Source organism: Jaculus jaculus, chromosome 1 (assembly GCF_020740685.1).
Source record: "Jaculus jaculus isolate mJacJac1 chromosome 1, mJacJac1.mat.Y.cur, whole genome shotgun sequence".
Taxonomy (NCBI): domain Eukaryota; kingdom Metazoa; phylum Chordata; class Mammalia; order Rodentia; family Dipodidae; genus Jaculus; species Jaculus jaculus.
Genome location: NC_059102.1, coordinates 122,485,634 through 122,510,030, shown reverse-complemented (window position 1 = coordinate 122,510,030; position 24,397 = coordinate 122,485,634). Strand labels below are relative to the sequence as shown.

The window sequence follows — 24,397 nt, the reverse complement described above, 5'->3', positions numbered from 1 at the left end:
CTGAAACATAGCTTTTTACATAAATGTAGGAGATTGAACTCAAGTCCTGATGCTTTTGCATCTTACCCCCTCAGCTGTCTCTTCAACCTGATTCCATGCTTTTTTAAAAAAAAATTTTTATTTATTTATTTGAGAGTGACAGACACAGAGAGAAAGACAGATAGAGGGAGAGAGAGAGAATGGGCGCACCAGGGCTTCCAGCCTCTGCAAACGAACTCCAGATGCGTGCGCCCCCTTGTGCATCTGGCTAACGTGGGACCTGGGGAACCGAGCCTCGAACCGGGGTCCTTAGGCTTCATAGGCAAGCGCTTAACCGCTAAGCCATTTCTCCAGCCCGATTCCATGCTTTTTTTTTTTTATCCTCTTAGATTTTTTTTTAATGTTTTTATTAGCATTTTCCATGATTATTAAAAAAATCCCATGGTAATTCCCTCCCTCCCCACCCCCCACGCTTTCCGCTTTGAAATTCCATTCTCCATCATATTACCTCCCCATCACAATCATTGTACTTACATATATACAATATCAACCTATTAAGTACCCTCCTCCCTTCCTTTCTCTTCCCTTTATGTCTCCTTTTTAACTTACTGGCCTCTGCTACTAAGTATTTTCATTCTCACGCAGAAGCCCAATCATCTGTAGCTAGGATCCACATATGAGAGAGAACATGTGGCGCTTGGCTTTCTGGGCCTGGGTTACCTCACTTAGTATAATACTTTCCAGGTCCATCCATTTTTCTGCAAATTTCATAACTTCATTTTTCTTTACTGCTGAGTAGAACTCCATTGTATAAATGTGCCACATCTTCATTATCCACTCATCTGTTGAGGGACATCTAGGCTGGTTCCATTTCCCAGCTATTATAAATTGAGCAGCAATAAACATGGTTGAGCACGTACTTCTAAGGAAATGAGATGAGTCCTTTGGATATATGCCTAGGAGCGCTATAGCTGGGTCATATGGTAGATCAATCTCTAGCTGTTTTAGGAACCTCCACACTGTTTTCCACAATGGCTGGACCAGATTGCATTCCCACCAGCAGTGCAGAAAGATTCCTTTTTTTCCACATCCCCGCCAACATTTATGATCATTTGTTTTCATGATGGTGGCCAATCTGACAGGAGTGAGATGGAATCTCAATGTAGTTTTAATCTGCATTTCCCTGATGACTAGTGACGTAGAACATTTTTTTAGATGCTTATATGCCATTCGTATTTCTTCCTTTGAGAACTCTCTATTTAGCTCCATAGCCCATTTTTTGATTGGCTTGTTTGATTCCTTATTATTTAACTTTTTCGATTCCATGCTTTTTGAAATAAGTTTAATAAGCTTATCAGGAAAAGACAGAACTCATTAAGATCTAGAACTTCATATGTGTTGGTTTAAAAATTCGTCACTTTGTTTTTGTCAACATTTTTCCCTTTAAGTAGTGAAGATCATTACTGATTTTATATGAATTTTCTCTCTTTCAACTATGTGGCTTATTTTTCTAACTTATGTTCCATAATGTATTCAATGTTCATTTATACTTTTCCTCTTGGCCACTGTCATAGTGTATTGAGAGCCTTCTGTGCAAAGGTTGCATTATGAATTGATATTAAATTGTTTTTTTTTTCTGATTCACTGTTTTCTAAATTTGTAGAAGAATCAAATAGATCATACTTGCTTTCTTCACTTAGATCAATAAACATGTTGTCCTTAAATTTTCTTCCTGTGGTAAAATTGTGTTTGTAATAGTAAAAAGAAGTTTGGGGATACTTTCATACTAATGTACATGATTCATTGTCCATTTGTTGATCTGCTTAGATGGAAGGAAGAACATATTTCCAGGGACATCTTAAAGTGGATATATAAGAAAATGCAAGGAGACAATTTCACCCTTTGGAGCTTTTTTATCCTGGAGGGATTTTCCCGATACCCAAGATTAGAGATTGCTCTGTTTGTCTTCAGCCTTGTAATGTATATGATTACCCTCATGGGTAACAGTTCCCTTATTTTAATCACTGTCCTAGACTCACGCCTTCAAACCCCCATGTACTTTTTCCTTGGCAATCTCTCTTTCATGGATATCTGCTACACATCTGCTTCTATTCCTACTTTGTTGGTGAACTTGCTGTCATCCCAGAAAACCATTATCTTTTCTGGGTGTACCTGTCCCTTGCCATGGGATCCACAGAATGTGTTCTTCTGGCTGTGATGGCATATGACCGTTATGTGGCCATTTGCAACCCGCTGAGATACCCCATAATCATGAACAGGCCAGTCTGTGTGCAATTGGCCAGTGTCTCCTGGATGATGGGTTGTCTGACTGCCCTGCTGGAGACTAATTTTAAGCTGCAGATGCCTCTATGTGGGAATCTCATTGATCACTTCACAAGTGAAATTCTTGCAGTGCTCAAGCTAGCTTGCACAAGTTCACTTCTCATGGACATGATCATGCTTATGGTCAGCATTCTCCTCCTGCCCATTCCAATGCTCTTAATTTGCATCTCATACATCTTCATCCTCCCCACTATTCTGAGAATCAGCTCAACAGAAGGAAGAAACAAAGCATTTTCTACCTGTGGTGCACACTTGACTGTGGTGATATTATATTATGGGGCCGCCCTCTCCATGTATCTAAAGCCTTCTTCATCAAACTCACAAGAAATAGACAAAATCATCTCATTACTTTATGGAGTGCTTACCCCTATGTTGAACCCCATTATTTATAGTTTAAGGAACAAAGAAGTAAAAGATGCCATGAAAAAACTTCTGGACAAAGTAGCATTAGTATCAAACACATAAACATCTTCAACTGTGTGTCCATGGTTTCTGCAAAGATGTGTTTCTGGCAGAGTTCAGTGGAGAAACCAGACATCATTTGACTTGAACATTAGCTCTTCTGTCTCACAGTTATGAACTATGCACACACAAAGTCATTGCCTGTGGATAATACTAGGCTCCAATTTTCACTTGTTAATATTTCCTGGCTTTGGTGTTTCGTGGTTGTGAGAAGTTTTAGACTATACAGTTTTCTCCCAAATGTTTTCTCCCAAAGGACACTTGGATAAATTTAGACAGTGAATATTAGTGCCAGAAGAAACTTTTTATCTTCTTTGCTTAAATCCTTTATTGAATTGGACAGGAACATAAGAAACAAATAATCAAAATAATAACAAAGAGATTGGCATCCATTATGAAAGTGATAAAATGAAATCAAAGAAAAATGTAAAGACTTGGTCAACACCATATAGTGGCAGAAGTTTGGTGACAATATTCTTCTGACTTCTTGGCTATAGCTTATTGTCCTAACATGATAGTGACTTGCCACTGTTAGATCCTGATGTAAACTCCTTATCTTCCTGAGGAAGGAGCCAGCGATGCTTACTTGATTTGTCTGCCTGTCAGCTTTGCTTTTTTAGGCACATAGTTATTTGCAAAAATATCTGCTTCTATACAACCATGCCTCCTATGTGTTTTTTTCTCATGCCTGCTTACAGTTTTCTTCCTGGGATAACTCACTTCATAAGGGCTGACAAGAGAGTACATATACTAGAAGTAACTGATTATCTTCTTAGACAGCTCCTTCTTCCTATTCAAGCTGCTACAATCATTTCCTAGAAATTTTCAATGTCATTTAAAAATATTAATTTATTTATTTGAGGGAGAAAAAGAGGCACAGAGGAAAAGAGAGGGAGAGAGAGAGAGAGAGAGAGAGAGAAAGGCAGACATAGTGAGAGAATGGGCACGTTAGGGCCTCCAGCCATTGCAAACAAACTCCAGAAGCATGTACCACCTTGTGCATCTGGCTTACTTTGTTTATCATTATGCATTGGCTTATGGGAATCAAACATGGATCCGTAGGCTTTGCAAGCAAGCACCTTAACTCGTAAGTCATATCTCCAGCCCTCAATGTCATTTTTTCCTTTCTTTTTTATTAATTAGTTTTGTTCTCAGTGAATACAGTCAATTTGGCACCATTGTTAGGCTCATCCATGTCCTACCCCTCCCCCTGGCTCCTCCTTGTTGAGGTATATGGGTCATGCATTGTGGAGTTAGCCCACAGTTATGGGCAGGACAAATGTCTCTGCATATCATGACCCAACATGTGGCTCTGACATTCTTTCCGCCCCCTCTTCCACAACATTTCCCTGAGCCATGTTGGGTTCATTTTTGGTCTGCCTCAGTGATGAGGTGTTGGGGACCTCTAGGCCTCTGGCTCTCTGATTTGGTAGGAGTTGATTTTTCTCTGTGTTGATCTCCTTCACCCTTGTGCTGGTAGGAGGTTCACCAAGAAAACAGCATCCTTGCTTGTTTTGCCAATTGTTCTTAGTTTCAGCCAGGGCCCTTGTGAGGTATGATGGTGTGGCAGATTCTCCAATGGAGAGTAAATTAGCACCAGACAAATGAGATAACCCTTACTTTTTTATATAGAGAATTTAATAGGTGTAGGCCCTCTTGAAGCCCATGATTGGAGGTAGCTTGATAATGGAGAGCAGGCCCTCAGTGTCATTTTTGAAGTGAATTGTAGAGTAGACTTTCATTAGATTGGAGTTGAATCTTATTTTTGGCATAGAACTCAATTGTGTGCTTTGGTTAGAGTACATCCCAGCAAACACTAATTACAGTGGTTACTTTTATAGAGTCTCATATAAAGGATGATTTTCAGGTATTGAAAAAAGAGAGGAGTATTTGACAGAGAAGGTGGAACTATTTCTAATACTTAATTTATTCATGAGTGATTGATTACATGTTCAGATTTATGTTTGGGAAAATTCTGACCATGTCTCTGTTCTGCCTAAATCCATAGCAGTTTTGATTGATCTAATACATAATGTTCTTATGTGATATGCAAAGATGTTCATAATTTGATCACTTGCCATTAACATCCTTTGCTTAAAGCACACCCAAATTCCCTTAGTTTCACCAAATGTGTTGACTTTTCTCTTGCTTCTTCCATTAGGGACAGCTATCACGATTTGTCATGCGACAGTCTTTAGTGTTACGTTTGGCGGTATCTCCTTCATTACCTTGCAGGTCTGTTGTGAACAAGATCTGTGTCAGCTTCGTTTATCACTATGCATCCAGGACCTAGTATACTGTCTAGTACAGAAAAGACATTCCATGTGTACTTTGTGAAGGACTAAATGCCTGTGAGCATTGTTGGATAATGACACATGTGCAATAAATGGTCAATGGCTGTTCAATTAGGTTCCTGACCATTCGGTGTTAAATACATCTCTTTGATGGCTAGTGGGGGTGACATGGTGGTGGTGAGGAACTACATCTACACAACCTTAAAGAATAAAATTATTATCATTAGTTCTTAGCGTGGAATTGTTAAGACTAGACAATATTTACTTTCCTAATTGAAATAGCCCACTGTAAATGAGGGACATAGCAAGAAGTATTCTTGGAGGTCTTTGATACTACTTGAAATAAATTCTAATGATAGAGGTAGGGAGCTATACTCAATCAAAGATTAATCTGAGGCACTCATGATTGGTTGGAGCGTGTTCAAAATAGAACAAATATTTTAGGTAGTTGTGGGGATTGAGTATCATTTTGGTGGCTTAAACATATATTCTTTAAGCTTTGATTCCACATTTAAGAAGGTCATCATGATATGAGATGTTTTCAGTGCTTCTATCTTCAGCACTATAATAGCTACAGCTTTTAGGCCTATCAAAATAATCTTTTGTTTTTAAACTTAAAATATTGTATTTAATTTTTAAAATTATACTTTATTTGTGAGAGAGGGATGGAGAATGACAGGGGGAGAGAGAAAGAGAGAGAGAGAGATAGAGAGAGAGAGAGAGAGAGAGAGAGAATACTGGTGTACCCGACCCTCTCGCTACTTCATACAATCTCTAGACACTTGTGCTTCTTCGTGTGTCTGGATTTATGTGGGTACTGGAGAGTTGAACCTGAGCCATCAGGCTTTGCAACCAAACACCTTATCACTGAGCCATCTCTCCAGCTCTGAACTTTTCATTGACAACGTCCACAGATATAGACAATATACCATTATTTTAATCTCTTCTCACAGCCCTCCTTTCACCCCCTTCCCTGCCCCTCTCCGTGGAATCCCTCTTCCTGTCTAAATAATGTTACAATGTATCTCAGTGTACACATGAAAATGAAGATGTGTCATTAATGAATAAATGACCTCAACAGGAACAGGATCCTATGGTCTGACTTGGTGCTATGTAAGTTTTTCTCTCTCTCTCTCTTTTTAAATAAGGCACTATAGAAATAGGAAGCAAATCAATTATTGTGCTGATTATGAAGGCGAAGTAGGTTATATGAGAGGGATAGAGAGTCCTTTGCAGAGGCAAGGGAGCCTGCTGGTATGTGGAACAAAAAGAAGACAAAGGTAACAGAGGCATGGGAGAGGGAGGGGTGGCAGGTGATGAGCCTTCATGGGAGAGAGGAAGAGGGATGGAGAGAAGGAGAGAGAAAGAGAGAAAGAGAGAGGAGAATGGGTGTGCCAGGGCCACTGCAAAGAAACTTGAGATGCATTGCCACTTTGTGTTTCTGGCTTACCTGGGTTCTAGGGAACTGAGCTGAGGTTCTTTGGATTTGCAGGCCAACACTTTTACCACTAAGCCATCTTTCCAGCTCTGCAACAATCTTTGATAGAAAAATCTTTTGGCTACAATATGGAGAATGCATTACAGAACATGAGAGTTGATAGGGTGAGAAACAGAAGAAAACATAGTGGACTAGGTGAGTGTTGTCTGAAGTTGGAAGTAGCATGGTGGCTGTGGACAAAAAGGATGACAGATCAGAAAGTTATTTGAGTTGTAACATGACTAGTTTAGAGTATGAGTGAAATGTCAAGAGGTTACAATTAATAAGAGAGGCATAGGTATCAAATATAATTCTTAGGTTTCTGGTTTGCAAAATAGACTTATACTGGTTATCACTTACTGACACATGGAGTCCTTGAGGAATGAGCTTGGAGTGGGGAGGATAAATTGTGATTTATATTTTAGGCATATAATTTTTGTTGATTTTAAACAGGGGAAACATCAAGGAGTGGCTGGATAGACTAGTCTAAAATGGCTGAGAAAGGTCAGTCTGAGGTAGAAAATGTGTACACATAATAATTTAATGCACATGGTTAACCTAGCTGAGCAGAGAGTGAACAAACTGTTTAAATAAACCTAGAATAATGCTAATATATAAAGCCCAATGAGCAGGAAAACCTAATAATGATATACTGAAAAGAAGCAACTTTTGAAGTGGGAAGAGGATAAAATTCAGGAGACAGTGTTAGGTTCAGATGAAGATGAAGTTAGCATATCACTCTCTGCCTTTTTCTCACCGAGTACAAAACAGCCTAGACAGAATGTACAGAGTTGCTGTCAGTTCTCAAAAAGAAATAGTAGTAGACTGGAAAGGGAAAGACATCAATGGTGACTTTTCTATTTTTTCCCATGTAACCCTACTATGCCCAGGAGACTCCAGTGCAACCTGGGAAGAAGGCCAACACCTTGGGTCTGGACAGAAGGAAATTCATGATTTAAGAGAAGCTACCTAGTTCCCGAGGAACCTTCCTTAAAGGTGGGAAAGTAAAACAGGTAGGGACGTGAAAGAATGGAGTAATTTCCTGATATTTTCCTTTTTCAATTATCCTCAACCTTCTATGAAATCCTGGGTGGCAGTGTTTGTGTCATCAGGGGTCTGGAAGGTACCCACTATTCTCAGGAGGAGGAACCCTTCCTTTGGATAAGGGGAATTTTTACACACACACACACACACACACACACACACACACACACACACACACACGATATGGACATATTTAGTATGCAACCAAACATGTGGGTACCCTCCTTTCCCTCCTCCCTGCCCCCTTTCCTCGTTGGGGATGCAGGTCAACCCCATGGGAATTGTGGGTTGTACTTTATGGTGGGGGGAGAGGCAATGTCTCTGTGCAAAATGTCCCAGCTTGTGGCTCTAACAATTTTTCAACCTCCTCTTCCTCAAAATTTCCTGAGCCATGCTGGGAGCATTTTAAGACTACTTCAGTGATGGGCACTTAGGAGCCTCTGGATCTATGGTTTGGTAAGTCTTGAGTGTCCTCACTGTCTATCTCCATCATCCTCGTGCTGATATCAAATTCACTCAGAAAGCACTCTTGCTCATTTCGGGTACACTCCTCTGTGGTTTCAGCTGGGGCTGAGGTGGAGTATACTGGGTTGTTTATCTCCTTGGGTCCAGTTCCCATCTGAAAAAGAGAAGCAGATTCTCCAACAGAGAGTGAAGTTAGCACTGGTTAAATGGGATAACCATTATTAAGTTAGAGATATTTTAAGGGTGTAGATCCTCTTATAGGCCAAGATTAGTGGGAGCTTGACAATGGAAAGCAAAATCATTATCTGGATATGATTCTGACTTGTTTTCCAGTTCCAGATATGGTTTCTTTTCCACTGAGCAGATCTGTTAGCCAATCCAAGAACAGCTGGTTACCCACCATGGCTGTGTGCCACTATTGCACTTGTGTGAGCATCACATCAGGTTGTTTGCTTCTGAGTCATTTAGACTGCGAGTTGCTTGTACAGATGCTGGCCACTTTCCCCCAGTAGCTCATGTAGCACTTTCCAGCACTAGAAGGGCTAATTGGGGACTGGCTCTCCTCTGGATTCCAACCAGGTCTCTCCATGGTCCATGCTGACAGTGTATGCTGTCTTCAGCAGTAGGGTCTTACCATTGGGTAATCAAGTGCTCTGTCAGAAGTCTGTCTAATTTGTTTTGGGAAATATAGTAGGTCTCTCTGATCAACAGCTCATTGTGAATTTAAACCACATCCTGGTACAGGGAATTAAAGGCCAGCACCAAGGGAAAACAAAAAAGCAAAATCCGAGAAGAAAGAGAAACAGGGCCTTTCGATTCAGGTGCTCCCCATAAGGTCTTCTTGAGGTTTCCATCTTTTAGTCTGACTTTCAGGATATAAGATTCTATGGTACCAGTTCAATTTGGGTCCAGTTTTGTGCCCCCCTCCCTCACCCTTTCCCTTCCTCCAATCCCTACCCTCCCTATTGTCCAAGCCTTGAGATGCTATTCAGGCATGTCAGCAACTCGGATTGATCCAGGTTAGGAACTGCAAATGAGTGAGATCTTACAAATTTCAATATGTCAGTTTTTTACCTTCTGCTGAGCAGAATTCCATCGTGTAGATATACAACATTTTGGTTATTCATTCATCCAATGATGGGCACCTGGGTTGATTCCAGTTCTTAGCTAGTATGAATTGAGCAGCTGTAAACATGGTTGAGCAAGTATCTCTGTACTGAGATGTGGAGCTTTTAGGGTAAATGCCCAGTAAAGGAATAACAGGGTCGGTTCTTAACTCTATATTCATCCTTTGCAGGAGTATCCATATTGATTTCCATAGTGGAAGACAGAGATTATTGGTGCACCAGAGTATCCTGCCACTGCAAACCAACTACAGGTTCATGAGCCACATTGTGCATTGGGTTTTTACGTGGGTACCTGGGAATTGAACTCAGGCTGTTGGGCTTTGCAAGCAAGTGCCTTTAAGCACTGAGCAATCTCTCCAGCCTCATGACCTTTTTTTTTTTAAATTTATTTATTTGTGGGCTGGAGAGATGGCTTAGCGGTTAAGCGCTTGCCTGTGAAGCCTAAGGACTCCGGTTCGAGGCTCAGTTCCCCAGGTCGCATGTTAGCCAGATGCACAAGAGGGTGCACGTGTCTGGAGTTCGTTTGCAGTGGCTGGAAGCCCTGGCGTGCCCATTCTCTCTCTCTATTTGTCTCCAGCCCAGTGCTCATATTTAATCCATCCCTTCCTCTGTAACATTTCCTGGGCCCTGGAAAATGTCGCTTGTCTTATTCTAGATTGTTGGCTCTCTTTTCTTTTCTTACTGATGGGTCTTGAACTTAAATATTGATTAGAATTCTATTGAGTCTGTACACAGCTTTTGGTAGGATGACCATATTCACAATTCTTCCACTCCAGGAGCATGGGCGATCTTTCTATCGTCTTAGGTTGTCCTCAGTTTCCTTCCTACAGTGTTCTAATGTTTCTATTGTAGAGGTCTTTCCCTTTCTTGGTTGGGGATATTCCAAGATATTTATTTTTGTGGTTACTGTAAATGGGAGTGCTTCTATACTTTATTAATATGTTTGTTTATTGATATATACAACTATTAGTAACTGTTTTTAAAGAATTATTTATTTTATTGCATATATGCTTAATAGGTTTGAGGAGGTCCCTGGAGTTCTCATTCTAAGGATTATTGCCCTCGATTCAGTTTTGTTTCTGCGATATCAATTCCACTTTATACGACAGACTGGGTTTAATGGGGCTAGGATGAGCATGTTTATTGAAGACATTACCTCAGTGAAGTTCTATTCTAACATTACAAGTGAATGCAAAAGGATGCCTTAATGAACACTTGGACATTACACACCATCCCAGGCTTTTGAGAGAAAGCACTGGATAAAATGTATTGAAACCATTGTCCTTATTGAAGGTGACAGTGAGTACCCACTAAATAAGAAATCTAAAAACTAACTTGGGCCATAGGTGGTGCAGGCTTGTAATCCCAGCACTCAGGAAGGCAAGGCATGAGGGACTGCAGGTACAGGGCAAGTTTGGGTTACACAGCAGGACTATTTCAAAAATAAGTAAATATGAAGATTCATAAAACCAACGAGGCTACTGAGACTCCATAGTGAATTCCAGGTCAGCTTGGGCTAGAGTGAGACCCTACGTGGAAAAAAAAAAAAAAAAAAAAAAAAAAAAAAAAAAAAAAAAAAAAAAAAAAAGGGGGCTGGAGAGATGGCTTAGAGGTTAAAGTGCTTGCCTGCAAAGCCAAAGGGCCCAGGGTTCATTCCCCGGGACCCACATAAGCCAGCTGCACAAAGGTGCCTGGAGGCCCTGGCTTGTCCATTTTCGCTCTTTCTCATTAAAAAAAAAAAAAAGTTGCAAGGAGGTTTCAAGGACTCACAGGCTAGGGCCAGAAGCCATTCCTTCCCTTAACCCTTTCTGAGTAATTCAGCCCCAGTTTGCGTTCATGTTCCTAAGGAGGCTTTCAGCAAGGAAGCATTGGTGACAGTGATTCCCCCGCTGGGCGGGGTGTGGCAGGGTCCCAGTCCGTGCCTCCTCTGTACCTCCCCAAATATTAGTAACTTTTTTTTGTTGATTTTATATCCTGCCACTTTGCTAAAAAAAATTTTTATCAGCTCTAAGAGTTTTGGGGGGACTCTTGGATCACTTGTGTATAGAATCATATATTTTTGCAAATAAAGCTAGTTTGGCTTCTTCCTTTCCAATTTGTATCCCTTTTATTTCCATAGCTTGCCTTATTGCTCAAGCTAATTCTTCATGTACATATTATAGCATAACAATACGTATATAATAATATAATAATAATAATACGTATACAAGTGGGAAGAGAGGTCACCCATGTCTTGTTCCTGAACTTAGTGGGAATGCTTCAAGTCTTTCTCCATTTAATACAATGTGGACCTTAGGTATTACATATAGAGCCCTTATTATGTTGAGGTTTCCCTCCATCCTTAGTCTCTTCAGTGGTTTTTTTTTTTTTTTATGAAGGGATGTTGCATTTTTTTGCATCTATTGAAATGATAATGTGATTTCTGTCTTTAAGTCAAGTTATGTGATGTATCGTGTCTATTGATTTCTATATGTTGAACCATCACAGCATTCCTGGGATGAGACCTACTTGATTAAGGTGGCTGATACTTTTGCTGTGTTCTTGGATATGATTTGTAAGAATTTATTAAGAGTTTTTGTGTCTAAGTTTATCAGAGATACTGGTATATAATTTTCTTTTCTTAATGTGTACCTGTCCATATTAGTGTAATACTAGTTTCATAGGAGTCAGGGAATCTTCCCAACTTTTGAATTTTTTTTTTTAAATAGTTTTTTGTCCATTTTTTATTTTTTTATTTGAGAGCAACAGACACAGGGAGAAAGACAGATAGAGGGAGAGAGAGAGAATGGGCGTGCCAGGGCTTCCAGCCTCTGCAAACGAACTCCAGACGCGTGCGCCCCCTTGTGCATCTGGCTAACGTGGGACCTGGGGAACCGAGCCTTGAACCGGGGTCCTTAGGCTTCACAGGCAAGCGCTTAACCGCTAAGCCATCTCTCCAGCCCCAACTTTTGAATTTTATGAAATAACTTGAAAAGCAGTGGTTTTGGTTCTTTTATAATGTTTGGTAGAAGTCAGCAGTGAATCCATCTGGGCCTGGACTTTTAAAATTTATTTTTATTTATTTATTTTATGATTTAGAGATGGAGGGAGAAAGAGAGAGGAAAAACAGAGAGGGGGGGAGGGATATGGGGGAAAGAGAATGAGTGTGCCAGGGACTCTAGCCACTGCAAACAAACTCCAGATGCATGTGCCATCTTGTATACTTTATGTGGGTACTGGAGAAGCAAACCTTGGTCCTTAGGCTTTGCATACAAGTGCTTTAACCACTGAGCAATTTCTCCAGCCCATTTTAAAAAATTTATTATTTATTTATTTATTCTACAAGAGAGGGAAAGAGAGAGAGAGAACTTAGTGTTTTGGTTGGGGGACTTAATTACTTCTTAATCTCATTAGATATTATAGTTCTATTCAGATACTTTATCTCTTCTGGAGTTTAGCTTTTGTATATCATGTGGGTTAGGAAATTCATCCATTCCAAATTTTCTAATTTTATGGAATACAGGTTTCTGAAGTATGTCCTGATGATTCTTCCAATTTCAGTGGTATCTGTTGTAACATATCATTTTTCATCACTAATCTTATTGACTAGATCCTTCTCTTTTTTCTTTTGATCAATTTGGCCATGGGTTTATCAGTCTTGTATGTTTATTCAAAGAAGAGGCTCTTTGGTTCATCATTTTAAAAATTGTGTTCTTTTTTTAAAAACCTCCATACATATAAACATATCATGAGCATAACCCTCTCCCACCATCCTCCCTTTCCCCTACCCTAGGTACCCACACTGAGTCCCTTATTTCCAGCTGCTCCCCTATTTTGATGTCATTTTCTCCCTTCATATTATACAGGTCTTGTGTAGTCGTATCAGCTACTGTAAGGTCGTTAATGTCATGGACGCTTTGGGTCTGGAAGATAGTATTGCAAAGCACTCGTTCCCTTCCTTTGGCTCTTACATTCTTTTGTGCCACTTATCCCACAAGGGTCCCTGAGTCTTGGAGGGTGTGATGGTGATGTCTCGTTTAGTGCTGAACCCTCCACTGTCTCTTCTTCACAGCACTTTGGTGAGTATGCCCAGTGGTCACAACCATCTGAAAAGAGAAACTTCTCTATCCAAAGGTGAGAGTAGTAGCATTAGTTAATATATGGGCATAAGCATAAGTATTTAGAGGGAAATTTTGTGGTGAATATATATCCAGTTAGTCAGAGAACAGTAGTTGTTTTCCCCTTAGGGCTTATAGCCTCCCCAGACATAGGGTTTTGACTAGTTTTTCAGTATTAGGGTTGAATCCCCATCTCATGAGGTGGGCCTCAAATACAATCTGAGAGCAGGTTGGTTTCCAACATAACAGACATGCCCCTTTGCACCAGTTGGTATATTTGGCCTGGCTGTCCAGACATAAGACTTCTAAGGTCCACTGTTGGTTAAGATGGTTGATGACTGACTATATTTTCTCCAATAGACTGAATATCTCTTTCCATCATCCTGACAGCAAGTCTAGAGGGAGGAAGCTTCCAGTTTAGCAGCAGCTTGACTTCTCAGTGTCCTGCAGCCTGAGCATATGGTATCTTCAGCAATAGGCTCTTACCATGCAATTCTGGTGGGCAACCAAGAGCCTCTTATATTTGGGGGACATCATAGGCCTCTCTGACAAACAACTTACTGAAAAGTTTCCTACCTCTGGCACTGAAATTTTCTTGTAATAATCTATCTTTTAGGCCCAGAATTATCCACCCCACAGGATATCCTTGCTTAAGCTCTTTTGTTCATTGATTGGTTTATTCGTTTATTTCTGCCTTAATTTTGATTATTTCTTTGCAGCTGGTATTTTTAGGTTTGTATTGTTTTTGCTTTTTCCAAAAAGACAGATCATTAGTTAATTTATTTAAGATGTCTCTTTTTATAATGTAGGCCTTTAGAGCTATAAACTTTCCTCTTAGAATTGCCTTCATTGCGTCCCATAAAGGTTGGTATTTTGTATTTTCATTATCATTCAGTTCTAGGTTTTTTTTTTTTTTCTTCTTCATTGACCCATTCATTGTTGATAGTGTGTTGTTCAATCTCCAGAAGCTTGTGTGTTTTCTGTTGATTTCTCTCTTTCTTGCAGTGTGGTTAGATATAATATAGGGAGTTATATCCATTTTCCTGAATTTGTGGAGACTTGCTTTATGTTCTATTATTTGATCTATTGTATAGAAGGTTCCATGAGCTGCTGTGGAGAATATGTGTTTTTTAGAGTTTGGATGGAATTTATGTAAATGCTTGTTAAGTCCATTTTATCTATGATATTACTCACCTCCATTCTTTCTCTGTTTTCTGTTTAGATGATCTGTCTATTGATGATAGTGGGGTATTTAAGTCATTCACTGTTACTGTATTGAGAGTTATTTCTGATTTAATGTCTAGTATATTTTGCTTTATAACATTCAATGATTCTGGGTTGATGTATATTTGTTTATTTTATACATTTTTATTTCATTATATATTTGCTTAGAATATCTTTTTCATCCTTTCACCCTAAGATGGTAATTATCTTTAAAGGTAAGGTGGATTTCTTGAAGACACCAAATGGATGGGACTAGATTTCTGATCCATCCAGTTGACCTGTATCTTTTAATTGGTGGGGAGTTAAGTCCATTGATGTTCAGAGTTATAATTGAGACATGTGAGTTAATCCTTGTCAAGTTGAAGGCTTTGTGGAGCTTGGTGTTTTCTTGATATCTATTTGCTTTCATGTCTGTTCTAATTGTGATGATTATGTTTTCCCTCCTGTAGCCTATTGAATATGCTTATTATTCTATTCAATGTGAAATATTCCATACAGTATTCTCTGGAGGGCTTGCTTTGTGGTCATATATTCATAAGCTGACTTTTGTGACAGAAAGTTTTTCTTTCACCTTCTATTATGAAGGATAATTTTTTTAAAAAATTTTTGTTCATTTTTATTTATTAATTTGAGAGTGACAGAGAGAGAAAGAGGGAGATAGAGAGATAGAGAGAGAGAGAGAGGATGGGCACACCAGGGCTTCCAGCCACTGCAAACGAACTCCAGACACATGCGCCCCCTTGTGCATCTGGCTAACGTGGGTCCTGGAGAATCGAGCCTCAAACCTGGGTCCTTAGGTTTCACAGGCAAGCGCTTAACTGCTAAGCCATCTCTCCAGCCCATGAAGGATAATTTTGCTGGTTATAATAGTTTGGGTTGCCAGCCATGGTCTTTCAAAGTTTGAAATGCTCCATTCCAAGCCTTTCTGACTTTTAGTTTCCATTGAAAAATCATATGTAATTCTGATGGGCTTACCTCTGTAAGCAATGAGCTGGTTTTCTCTTGCACCTTTTAATTTCTATGTTTTATGTGTTTGATGTTTTAACTGTAATGTGACATGGAGAATTTCTTTTCTGGTTCTGTCTATTTGCTGTTCTGTGTGCTTCTTGAGGTTCCTGGATGGGCTTCTCTTTGGTAACATCTGGAAACATTTCTTCTCCAATTTTATTTAAGATATTCTCTGTGTCCTTGGTCTGTAGTTCTTATCCTTCCTTGTATGCCCATGATTCAAATGTTTGGTTCACATCTCCATCATGTTCTCTTTGAGAATTTTTGTTTTTTTGAAATTGTCATTGATTTTCGCCTCCTGATCTATTTTCTCTGTTTTATCCTCAGGCTCTGATAATCTGTCTTCCACATGATCTATTCTGTTGTGGGACTTTCTTTGAAGTCTTTTAAATGAGCAGTTTCATTTTTGACTTCCATTAGATTTTCTTCTCTGCCTCCTTCTCTTTTTTGAATTTCATTTTGATTTCTTATTTGGACTTTTAAAACATATTTTTGTTTATTTATTTGCAAGCAGAGAAAGATGGGCAAAGAAGGGGCATGCCAGGCCCTCCTGCCACTGCAAATGAACTCCAGATACATGTGCCACTCTGTGCATCTGGCTTTACATGGGTACTCGGGCATCAAACCCACTTTGCAAGCAAACGCCTAAACCACTGAGCCATTTCTTCATCTTTAGTTTGACACATTTTTTTAAATTGTTTCTTGCAATTCATACCTGCATGTGATCATGTCCTCTTTGAATTCACTCCATTGAGATTTATTTATTTATTTATTGGTTTTTTGTGATAGGGTCTTACCCTGACTCAGGCTGACCTAGAATTCACCATGTAGTCTCAGGGTGGCCTTGAACTCATGGCAATCCTTCTACCTCTGCCTCCTTAGTGCTGGGATTAAAGGTGTGCACCACCATATCTGGCTTCCATTGAGTTCTTTTTCTTTTTTTTCTTTTATTTCCGAGACAGGGTCTCACTCTAGCCCAGGCTGACCTGGAGTTCACTCAGTAGTCTCAGGCTAGCCTTGAACTCACAGCGTTACTCCTACCTCTGTCTCCGGAGTGCTGGGATTATGGGTGTGTGCCACCACACCCAGCCCATTGAGTTCTCTTTATGTATTATTGATTCTCACCCATTGCATTCCCTATATTGAGTTCTTATTGATTGTCTTTCATTTCATTGCGTCATTTGTTCATGAATTCATTGTTTGTTGAAAGTACTTATTGAAATGGCTTTGTTATTTCCACCAAAATGCCCTCTGAGTAATTATGTTTATGCCCATATATTAATGCTACTCTCACTTTTGGTTACAGAAGTGTTTCTTTCTATTTTTTTTTAAAAATTTTTACTATTTTTTTTTTTGTTTGTTTTTGAGGCAGGGTCTCACTCTAGCTCCGGCTGACCTGGAATTCACTTTGTAGTCTCAGGGTGGCCTCAAACTCTTGGCAATCCTCCTACCTCTGTCACTTGAGTGCTAAAATTAAAGGTGTGCACCACCACACCCAGCAGAAGTTTCTGTTTTTAGATGGTGGTAACCACTGGGAAAACTCAAAACTCATCAAACTGGTGAGAAGAAATGACAGTGGTGTGGTCAGCACTGAGTGAGACATCTCTACCATACTCTCCAAAACTCAGGAACCATTGTGGAAGAGGTTGTGGAAAGAATGTAAGAGCCAAAGAAATGGGAGGAGTGCTTCGCAATATTGCCTTCCAGACAAAAAAAGGCCATGGTATTTGTGGTAGTTTGAATGTATGTTCTTCAATAGACTCAGGCGCTTTATTTAAGCTTATAACCTGGATTTCCACTCTGCCTGGGACTCTGCTGCTTGCTGGTGGTTCTGTGCTGTTTGCTGTCCATTTGTGCCTGCTTGTTTGTCTTGCTGTTTGTGTTTCTCTCCTTGGATCTATGAAAGGGGGCCAGCTTCTTCCACCATAGACAGAACTTCCCCTGTATCTGTAAGGTTCAAATAAATCCCTTTCTCCTATAAGCTGTGTCTGGTTTGGATGTTCATCCTAGCAATGTGGAGCCGTCTACAGCAATATTTATGACCTCATAGTGGCTGATGCTACCTACACAAGTCCTGCATAATAGGAGGGAAAAAATCATATCAAAATAGAGGAGAGAATAGTTGGAAAGAATAAAGGATTCTGTGGAGGGCTTGCAAGGGGCAAAAGGGAAGGGTATGGGAGGGGATTATGATCATGGTATTTTGTCTATATGTATAGAGATTACCAATAAAAAATTGAAAGTATTTTTCATTAGAGTCTTCCACTATGGAAGTAGGATTCTTCTTCTTCTTCTTTTTTTCCCCTTTTTTATTTTTTATTTATTTTTTTTGTAGCAGGGTCTCACTCTGGCCCAGGCTGACCTGGAATTCACTATGCAGTCTCAGGGTGGCCTCGAGCTCATGGCGATCCTCCTACCTCTGCCTCCCGAGTGCTGGTATGAAAGGTGTGTGGCACCATGCCCAGCCCAATAAAAGTAGGATTCTTGATGGGAATATCTTGCCTAGTTTTGTGTTGTGGTTTGCCCATCTGGTTAAAGTCCTTTTGACTTGCTGAGAATGCAACAACAGCAGCTCTTATGAAGCCTGTGTTGAGTTGTCTAGCCAACCTTGACGCAGGTGGGTGTGGGATGCAGATCTATTTGTAGGTTTGGGCTGGGCACTCTGGAAGCAAGGCAGGTTCCTTTTCCCTGCAGTCTCTTTGTAAGTCAGGGTTGGGGAGTATGACCAGATAATGTGGTCCCTGCTTAGGGCAGTGAAGGCATGTAGTTCAGGGAGTAAGGTCAGTGCCAAATGTACCTTATTACCAAACTGGTGTGCTGAGTTGTACCCAAGAGACTGAATGTAGGATGAAGGGAGTACTCATCTGGACAGCCTACTCAGTACCTGGAGCAGTCTAGTGCAATCAGTTTGATGTCTCTAGTTAAGGTGGTGCAGACAAGCAGGCTGGGGAGATAGGGCAACACCATATGAGCCTGATCCGCAGTATTGCTAGGGTTGTACCAGTGATACTGAATGGGGGAGGGGAGCATACACCTGGATCTTGGGTAGTGCTGGGGGTTGGGGGTAGAGGCTAGGAAGCCCATTATCTTGTGTGTCCCAAGTCTGGGCTGTGCAGGTAGTGAAAAATGAAATAGTTTATACACGATTCTAACAGTTGCACAACTATGTTCCCTCAAAATAACCACAACATCACAGAGATGCAATATTCATTTTGTCAAAGTGATATGTGATCAAATGTAAAGATTTGATATTGTTAATGTTTTACTGCTTCATCAATGTTGCAGGTTCACATTGCTGGCAGAACTCACCCAACCAAAAGCAGCTTGTGGGAAAAAGAGGTTTATTTTGGCTTACATTCTTGAGGGGAAGCTCCACGATGGCAGGGGAAAACGATGGCATGAGCAGAGGGTGGACATCATCCCCTGGCCCACATAAGGTAGACAACAGGAACAGGAGAGTGTGTCAAACACTGGCATGGGGAAACTGGCTATAACACCCATAAGCCCTCCCCCAACAATACACCATGGCTTTAATTTCCAATTGCCATCAGCTGAGGAACCTACATCCAGAACACCTAAGTTTATGGGGGGACACCTGAACCCAGCCATCACAATAACAAACGAGAAATTGGAATTTTAAGTGAAAGTTGCATTTTTTCATGAGTGAATTTTGATAGAGAATACAATAATTTCTAGCACAGTTAGTGCAGGAGCTTTTATTCATGGTATTGTGCCATCAGGTGAGCTCATCATGTGTAAGTATCATTGCAAGTATTAACAATGTGACTAATGGGAGGGGAAAAGTACATAATTGTATAAATATTACTTTGACCTCCTAGAAGGAGGCTGGAGGACATTTAGGAGTCCTCACATCACTTAATTAGTTTTCTATTGCTGCCACAGAAAATAACACAAACTCGGTGGTTTAAATAACATAAATTTCTTATCTTACAAGTCTGTGGGCTGACATGAGTCAGAAGTTTGATGTGGGTCAGACTCCACTCCTTTCTGCAGGAACTGGTTAGGTACTTTGCCTTTTCAAGGTCTTGGCTGAGAGACCTAAGTAAGACCCACATAGACACCTGAATGTGGCCATGTCCATCTGTAACCCCAGTCCTGTGGAGAGTAGAGAAGAGAATCACTGAGGTTTGCAGGGTGCAGGCAGGGGAGGGGACAAACGCCTCTGTTGTCAGATTGAGACTCCAGCTGAAGTTAGAATTGGAGAAGAGAGATGGATGGGAACACTGGATGTTCTCCAGTCCCCACAGAGGAGCACACCTCACCACTGCCTGGGCACATACACATGCTTCTAACTCACACACACACACACACAAAAGACAACCAATCCAATTAACACAGATAAAACACACGAATAAGTATTTTCAGAGAAGACATACATACAGCCAACAAGCATATGAAAAAGTGTTCATATTATTAGTCAACAATATGAACCCCAAACCATAATGAGGGAGCCCTTCATACACCCTGGGATGGCTAGAACTAACAGATGGATAACAGAAAGTGCTGGTAAGAAAGTACAAAAACTGGAATTCAAACATTTCTGTGTAAAATGATGATATGAAGAACAATTTGTAGGTCCTTTTAAGGTTAAATATAGATTTATGTTACAATCTAGCAGCTCCATTTCTAGGTATACAGCTGTTTAAGTTAATGCTGTACATGAAAGCTTGTTGCAGCACTATTCAATCTCTAAAATATGGAAACAGCTCAAATGCTAACTAATGGATAATATGTCATGTCTATGTGATAGAATATTATCTAGCCACAAAAGTAACGAAGCAGTAATAACAGACAGGAACCTTGAAAGCATTATGCTAAATAAGCCAGACACAAAACACCACGTACTATATGATTCCGTTTGTGAAAACTGTCCAGATCATTGACATTTCTAGGGACAGAAAGCAGATTAGTCATTGCTATGGGATGAGAAGAGTAAGGAGGAGAAAGTAACTAGTTAGTGGGGATAGACTGTGTTTGGAAAGATGTCGGCACAGTGGTGTTATGAAATGAATAGTTAAGGCATTTTAAGTGATTAATTTTATATTATACAAATTTTCCCGCAATAAGAAAATACTAGCCTAGTGTGGTGGTGCACGCCTTTAATCCCAGCACTTGGGAGGCAGAGGTAGGAGGATTGCCATGAGTTCAAGGCCATCCTGAGACTCCATAGTAAATTTCAGGTCAGCCTGGGCTAGAGTGAAACCCTACCTCAAAAAACCAAAAAAAAAAAAAAAAAAAAAAGAAGAAGAAAGAAAGAAAATACTATAAACATTAGCTACATGAAAAGCTTTGAAAAATTAGGGCTGGAGAGATGGCTTAGTGGTTAAGACACTTGTTTATGAAGCCCTAGGACCCAGGTTCTATTCCCCAGTACCCAGATAAGCCAGATGCACATGTTGGCATATGTGTCTGGAGTTTCTTTGCAGTGGCTGGAGACCCCATAAGCCCATTCTCCCTCTCTCTATATAACAAATAAATAAAGATAAAAAAGCTTTGAAAAATTAGATGAAATAGACATTGAACATGCTGTAATTTGATCATACTACCCTTCAAATACCTTCTCTTGTCCCCCTGTTCCTCCTCCCTTCCACTGAATTCCTTCTGACTAGTCTTTCTTCTATTTTGATGTCTTTTCTTGTTCAGTGTTAAAAACAGAGCCATTGTCTCGTATACCTAGGTGTGCCATGATAGGCATGGATTTTGTGCAATGACAATAACGTTGTCAGTATCCCTATAGAAGAACACCCAGAGTTTCCTGAAGGAGGGACCCATGACAGTCTGAGATTTTATCCTACTCAAATCACACCTTCCCCAAAAGAGGTGTGGAAACTTCAGAGCAGAGAACTCATGAACTGATATCAGGATTGGAGCAGTAATGAAGAAAATCAATAGAGCCATACCCGAGAAGGGTGTGAATTTATTCTGAAGGCCTTCGAGTTCTGCTCTGAGAATCACTAAGTAAAAGGTATTAAGTAAGCCACATCTTTTTTTTTTTTTTTTTTTGTGGACTATGGGAACCCAGACATTCATTTTCTGCCCTTTTCTGCTTTTGCATGGATGATCATGACTTGTAGACCCTGTTACATATGAATGCTCCTGGGCCTCATGCTCAGCAATTCTGACCAGTAGAACTGACATGAAATTCAACTGTACTTTTACAAACTCTCCAGGTTATTCTCATTCAGGGAAGATAAGGCCACACTGAGAGGAACAAAGTCCATAGTTTTTAAGAGGAATGTCTTAGTTTCCTGTGAAATGTTATAGTATTTGTAATGTAAGTCACGCACACTTCCTTATTTCTAGAACCCTGTTATTAGTGCTTTGAGCCATCTCCCTCTCACAATATTTCAGCTATGCAGAGGAGACATCCATTTCACTTCTACTTCAAATATCCTTAGGAGACTTTCTGAGATGAAAATTTCTCTTAGTAGTCTCATTTAACTCATACACACTTTCAAAGCAGCGCCACCTCCCGGGTTCTAAATGGCAATGAAGCCTCCTGAATTTCAACTCCCTCCAGAGCAGGGAGCATTCACCTGTGACTTATACTTGGCCTAGTGGGAACAGTGTTATAATGAGGACAAAACAAAGTGGGGGATAAAAGCAAGCATCATTATGGCTAGTGTTATGTCGTTAACCAGGACATACTCTTGTGCTCTTTGGAGAACTAAGTCAATTCTTCTATAGGAAGGTCTTCTCAGAATGAAGCATTCTGGAATAAGTGATGACATGGTAGATAAAGGTTCCATGCAAAGAAGTCTTTCCCAGTGTGATAGCAGCTCCTTCCCTTCCCTCCCATTCCCCTGTCTCCAGTGGCCATGCAGATTAACCCATCATATCCCTGTATGCCTACTTTGTCTTTCTTGCCTCACTGAAGGAAGAAGCGCCCCTCAGCATTGTAGTTGTAAGGTTTGCAAATGAACAAAGACCACAGGACCACTCTGATGCAGGGAAAAGGTTGCTTTTGGGGGGCCTGAGCTGCTGGGCTATCTCATGGGATGAGAGAGAGAGAGAGAGAGAGAGAGAGAGAGAGAGAGAGAGAGAGAGAGAGAGAGGGAGGGAGGGAGGGAGGGAGGGAGGGAGGGAGGGAGGGAGGGAGGGAGGGAGGGAGAGAGAGAGAGAGAGAGAGAGAGAGAGGGGACTGCCAGTGTGACTGGACAGTTTGGGTTTTTATAGAATTTTTCCTTTTGGGAGTAGGATACAGAAGACAAAGGATGGAGAATGCAGGGAACAGCAGAGGTCAGACAGAGAAGCTAGATAGAGGGACAGAGATCAAATGGCTCAGGAGGGTATTGAAAAACCTTAACATTTTGTTATAACATTTAACTTAAGTTGTCAAATGACATAGTAAACCATATCTGAAAGACAGAAAACACACACACACACACACACACACACACACACACACACACTAACATTTGTAAGTGCAGACAAAACATGTCAACAATCTTGGAGACAATTTTTATTAACAAAAATATAAACTCTGACCTTTAGTTTTTGTGAGAACCAGTTTTGTTTTTACATTGGAGGATGGATCTGAACTTGAATATGAAACAAATATATCAACAAACTCAAATCAAGCAATCTGTCAGAAATTAAGTTAAATTTTGACCTTTTAATTGAGTCTGTTAATTTAAAATCAGTTGAATTTTGGATTTTTTTGTACTTAAAAACTTCTGGCTATTGTTGTAGCAGTTATAAACAAGAACTCTAGTTTTAAAGTTGAAAACCTAGAAGTCTATCTTTAGTAACTTAGAATCACCTTTAAATATATCTATGTACTGGTGTACATTTTAATCTTTTTGTCTAAACTGGATTACACATCAATGTAATCCTGATAGAGAAATCTATAACAATCAATATGATGCACCTTGTTTAGGGTTAACTTGATTAACATAAGCCAATTTTATGTCTCACTATTCTTGTTACCCATGACTATTGCATTAAGTTTTTTTTTTTTTTTTTTTTTTTTTGGTTTTTCGAGGTAGGGTCTCACTGTAGCCCAGGCTGACCTGGAATTCACTATGGAGTCTCAGGGTGGCCTCGAACTCATGGTGATCCTCCTGCCTCTGCCTCCCAAGGGCTGGGATTAAAGGCGTGCGTCACCATGTCCGGCTCAATTAAGTTTTGATCAGTATTTGATAGTTTGCTCATGTTATGTTGCTTGTAAATAATAGATTTTTAGCATTGCAACTCATTTTGGCCCAAAAATTATGAATGGAGCTCCTCAAAATTTGAGGAAGCACACACAGTTTACATAGTTATCAGAATATGGGGAGAGTTCCTTATCTCCCTAAGAACAAAAGTTATATGAATGAAGTTAGATTATATCATTTATAAAACTTGAGTTATAAATGCAATGACTACTTAATAGAATTAGTTTTATAAAAGAAAAATCAGTAAGAGGTAAATTTTAAAGACTCAAATTTTTGTAGTTAAAACTTTAACATAGAAGTAGTATTAACTTAATTAAACTTTCAAAAGCAATTTTTATAACTGTCACCATGAGCAAAACAATATCAGTGAATCAAAATTTAGATTTTATAATCTGTTGATTTGAGATTTTTTTTAATCCTATGAAACATTTTAAAAGCATAGATTTGTAAGTGTAGGTAAAACTTGACAACTTGGCCTGGAGATAATATAACACACTTGGAAATTGACAGAGAAATAAATGACAAATCTGAGCTACATTTATGATTTAACAAATTAAGATTATCTGTAGTGAACTTACAGAAGAGAGAAATTGAGAGAGACTCAAATGACAAATATATAAACTGTATTTATGATATTACAAATCAAAATGATCTGTTCACAGTGATCTTACACAAGAGAGAAATTGAGAGAGAATCAAAC

At 39.8% G+C, this 24,397-nt stretch overlaps 1 protein-coding gene across 1 annotated transcript; it reads left to right on the top strand.

The window, feature by feature from the left end:
- The first annotated feature begins 1,858 nt into the window (after positions 1-1,858).
- LOC101594559 (olfactory receptor 2K2) lies at positions 1,859-2,787 on the top strand. Its single transcript, XM_012948449.2, is given in 2 exon segments — positions 1,859-2,147; positions 2,150-2,787. Coding segments are annotated over 2 exon segments (927 nt in total).
- Positions 2,788-24,397: the final 21,610 nt, after the last annotated feature.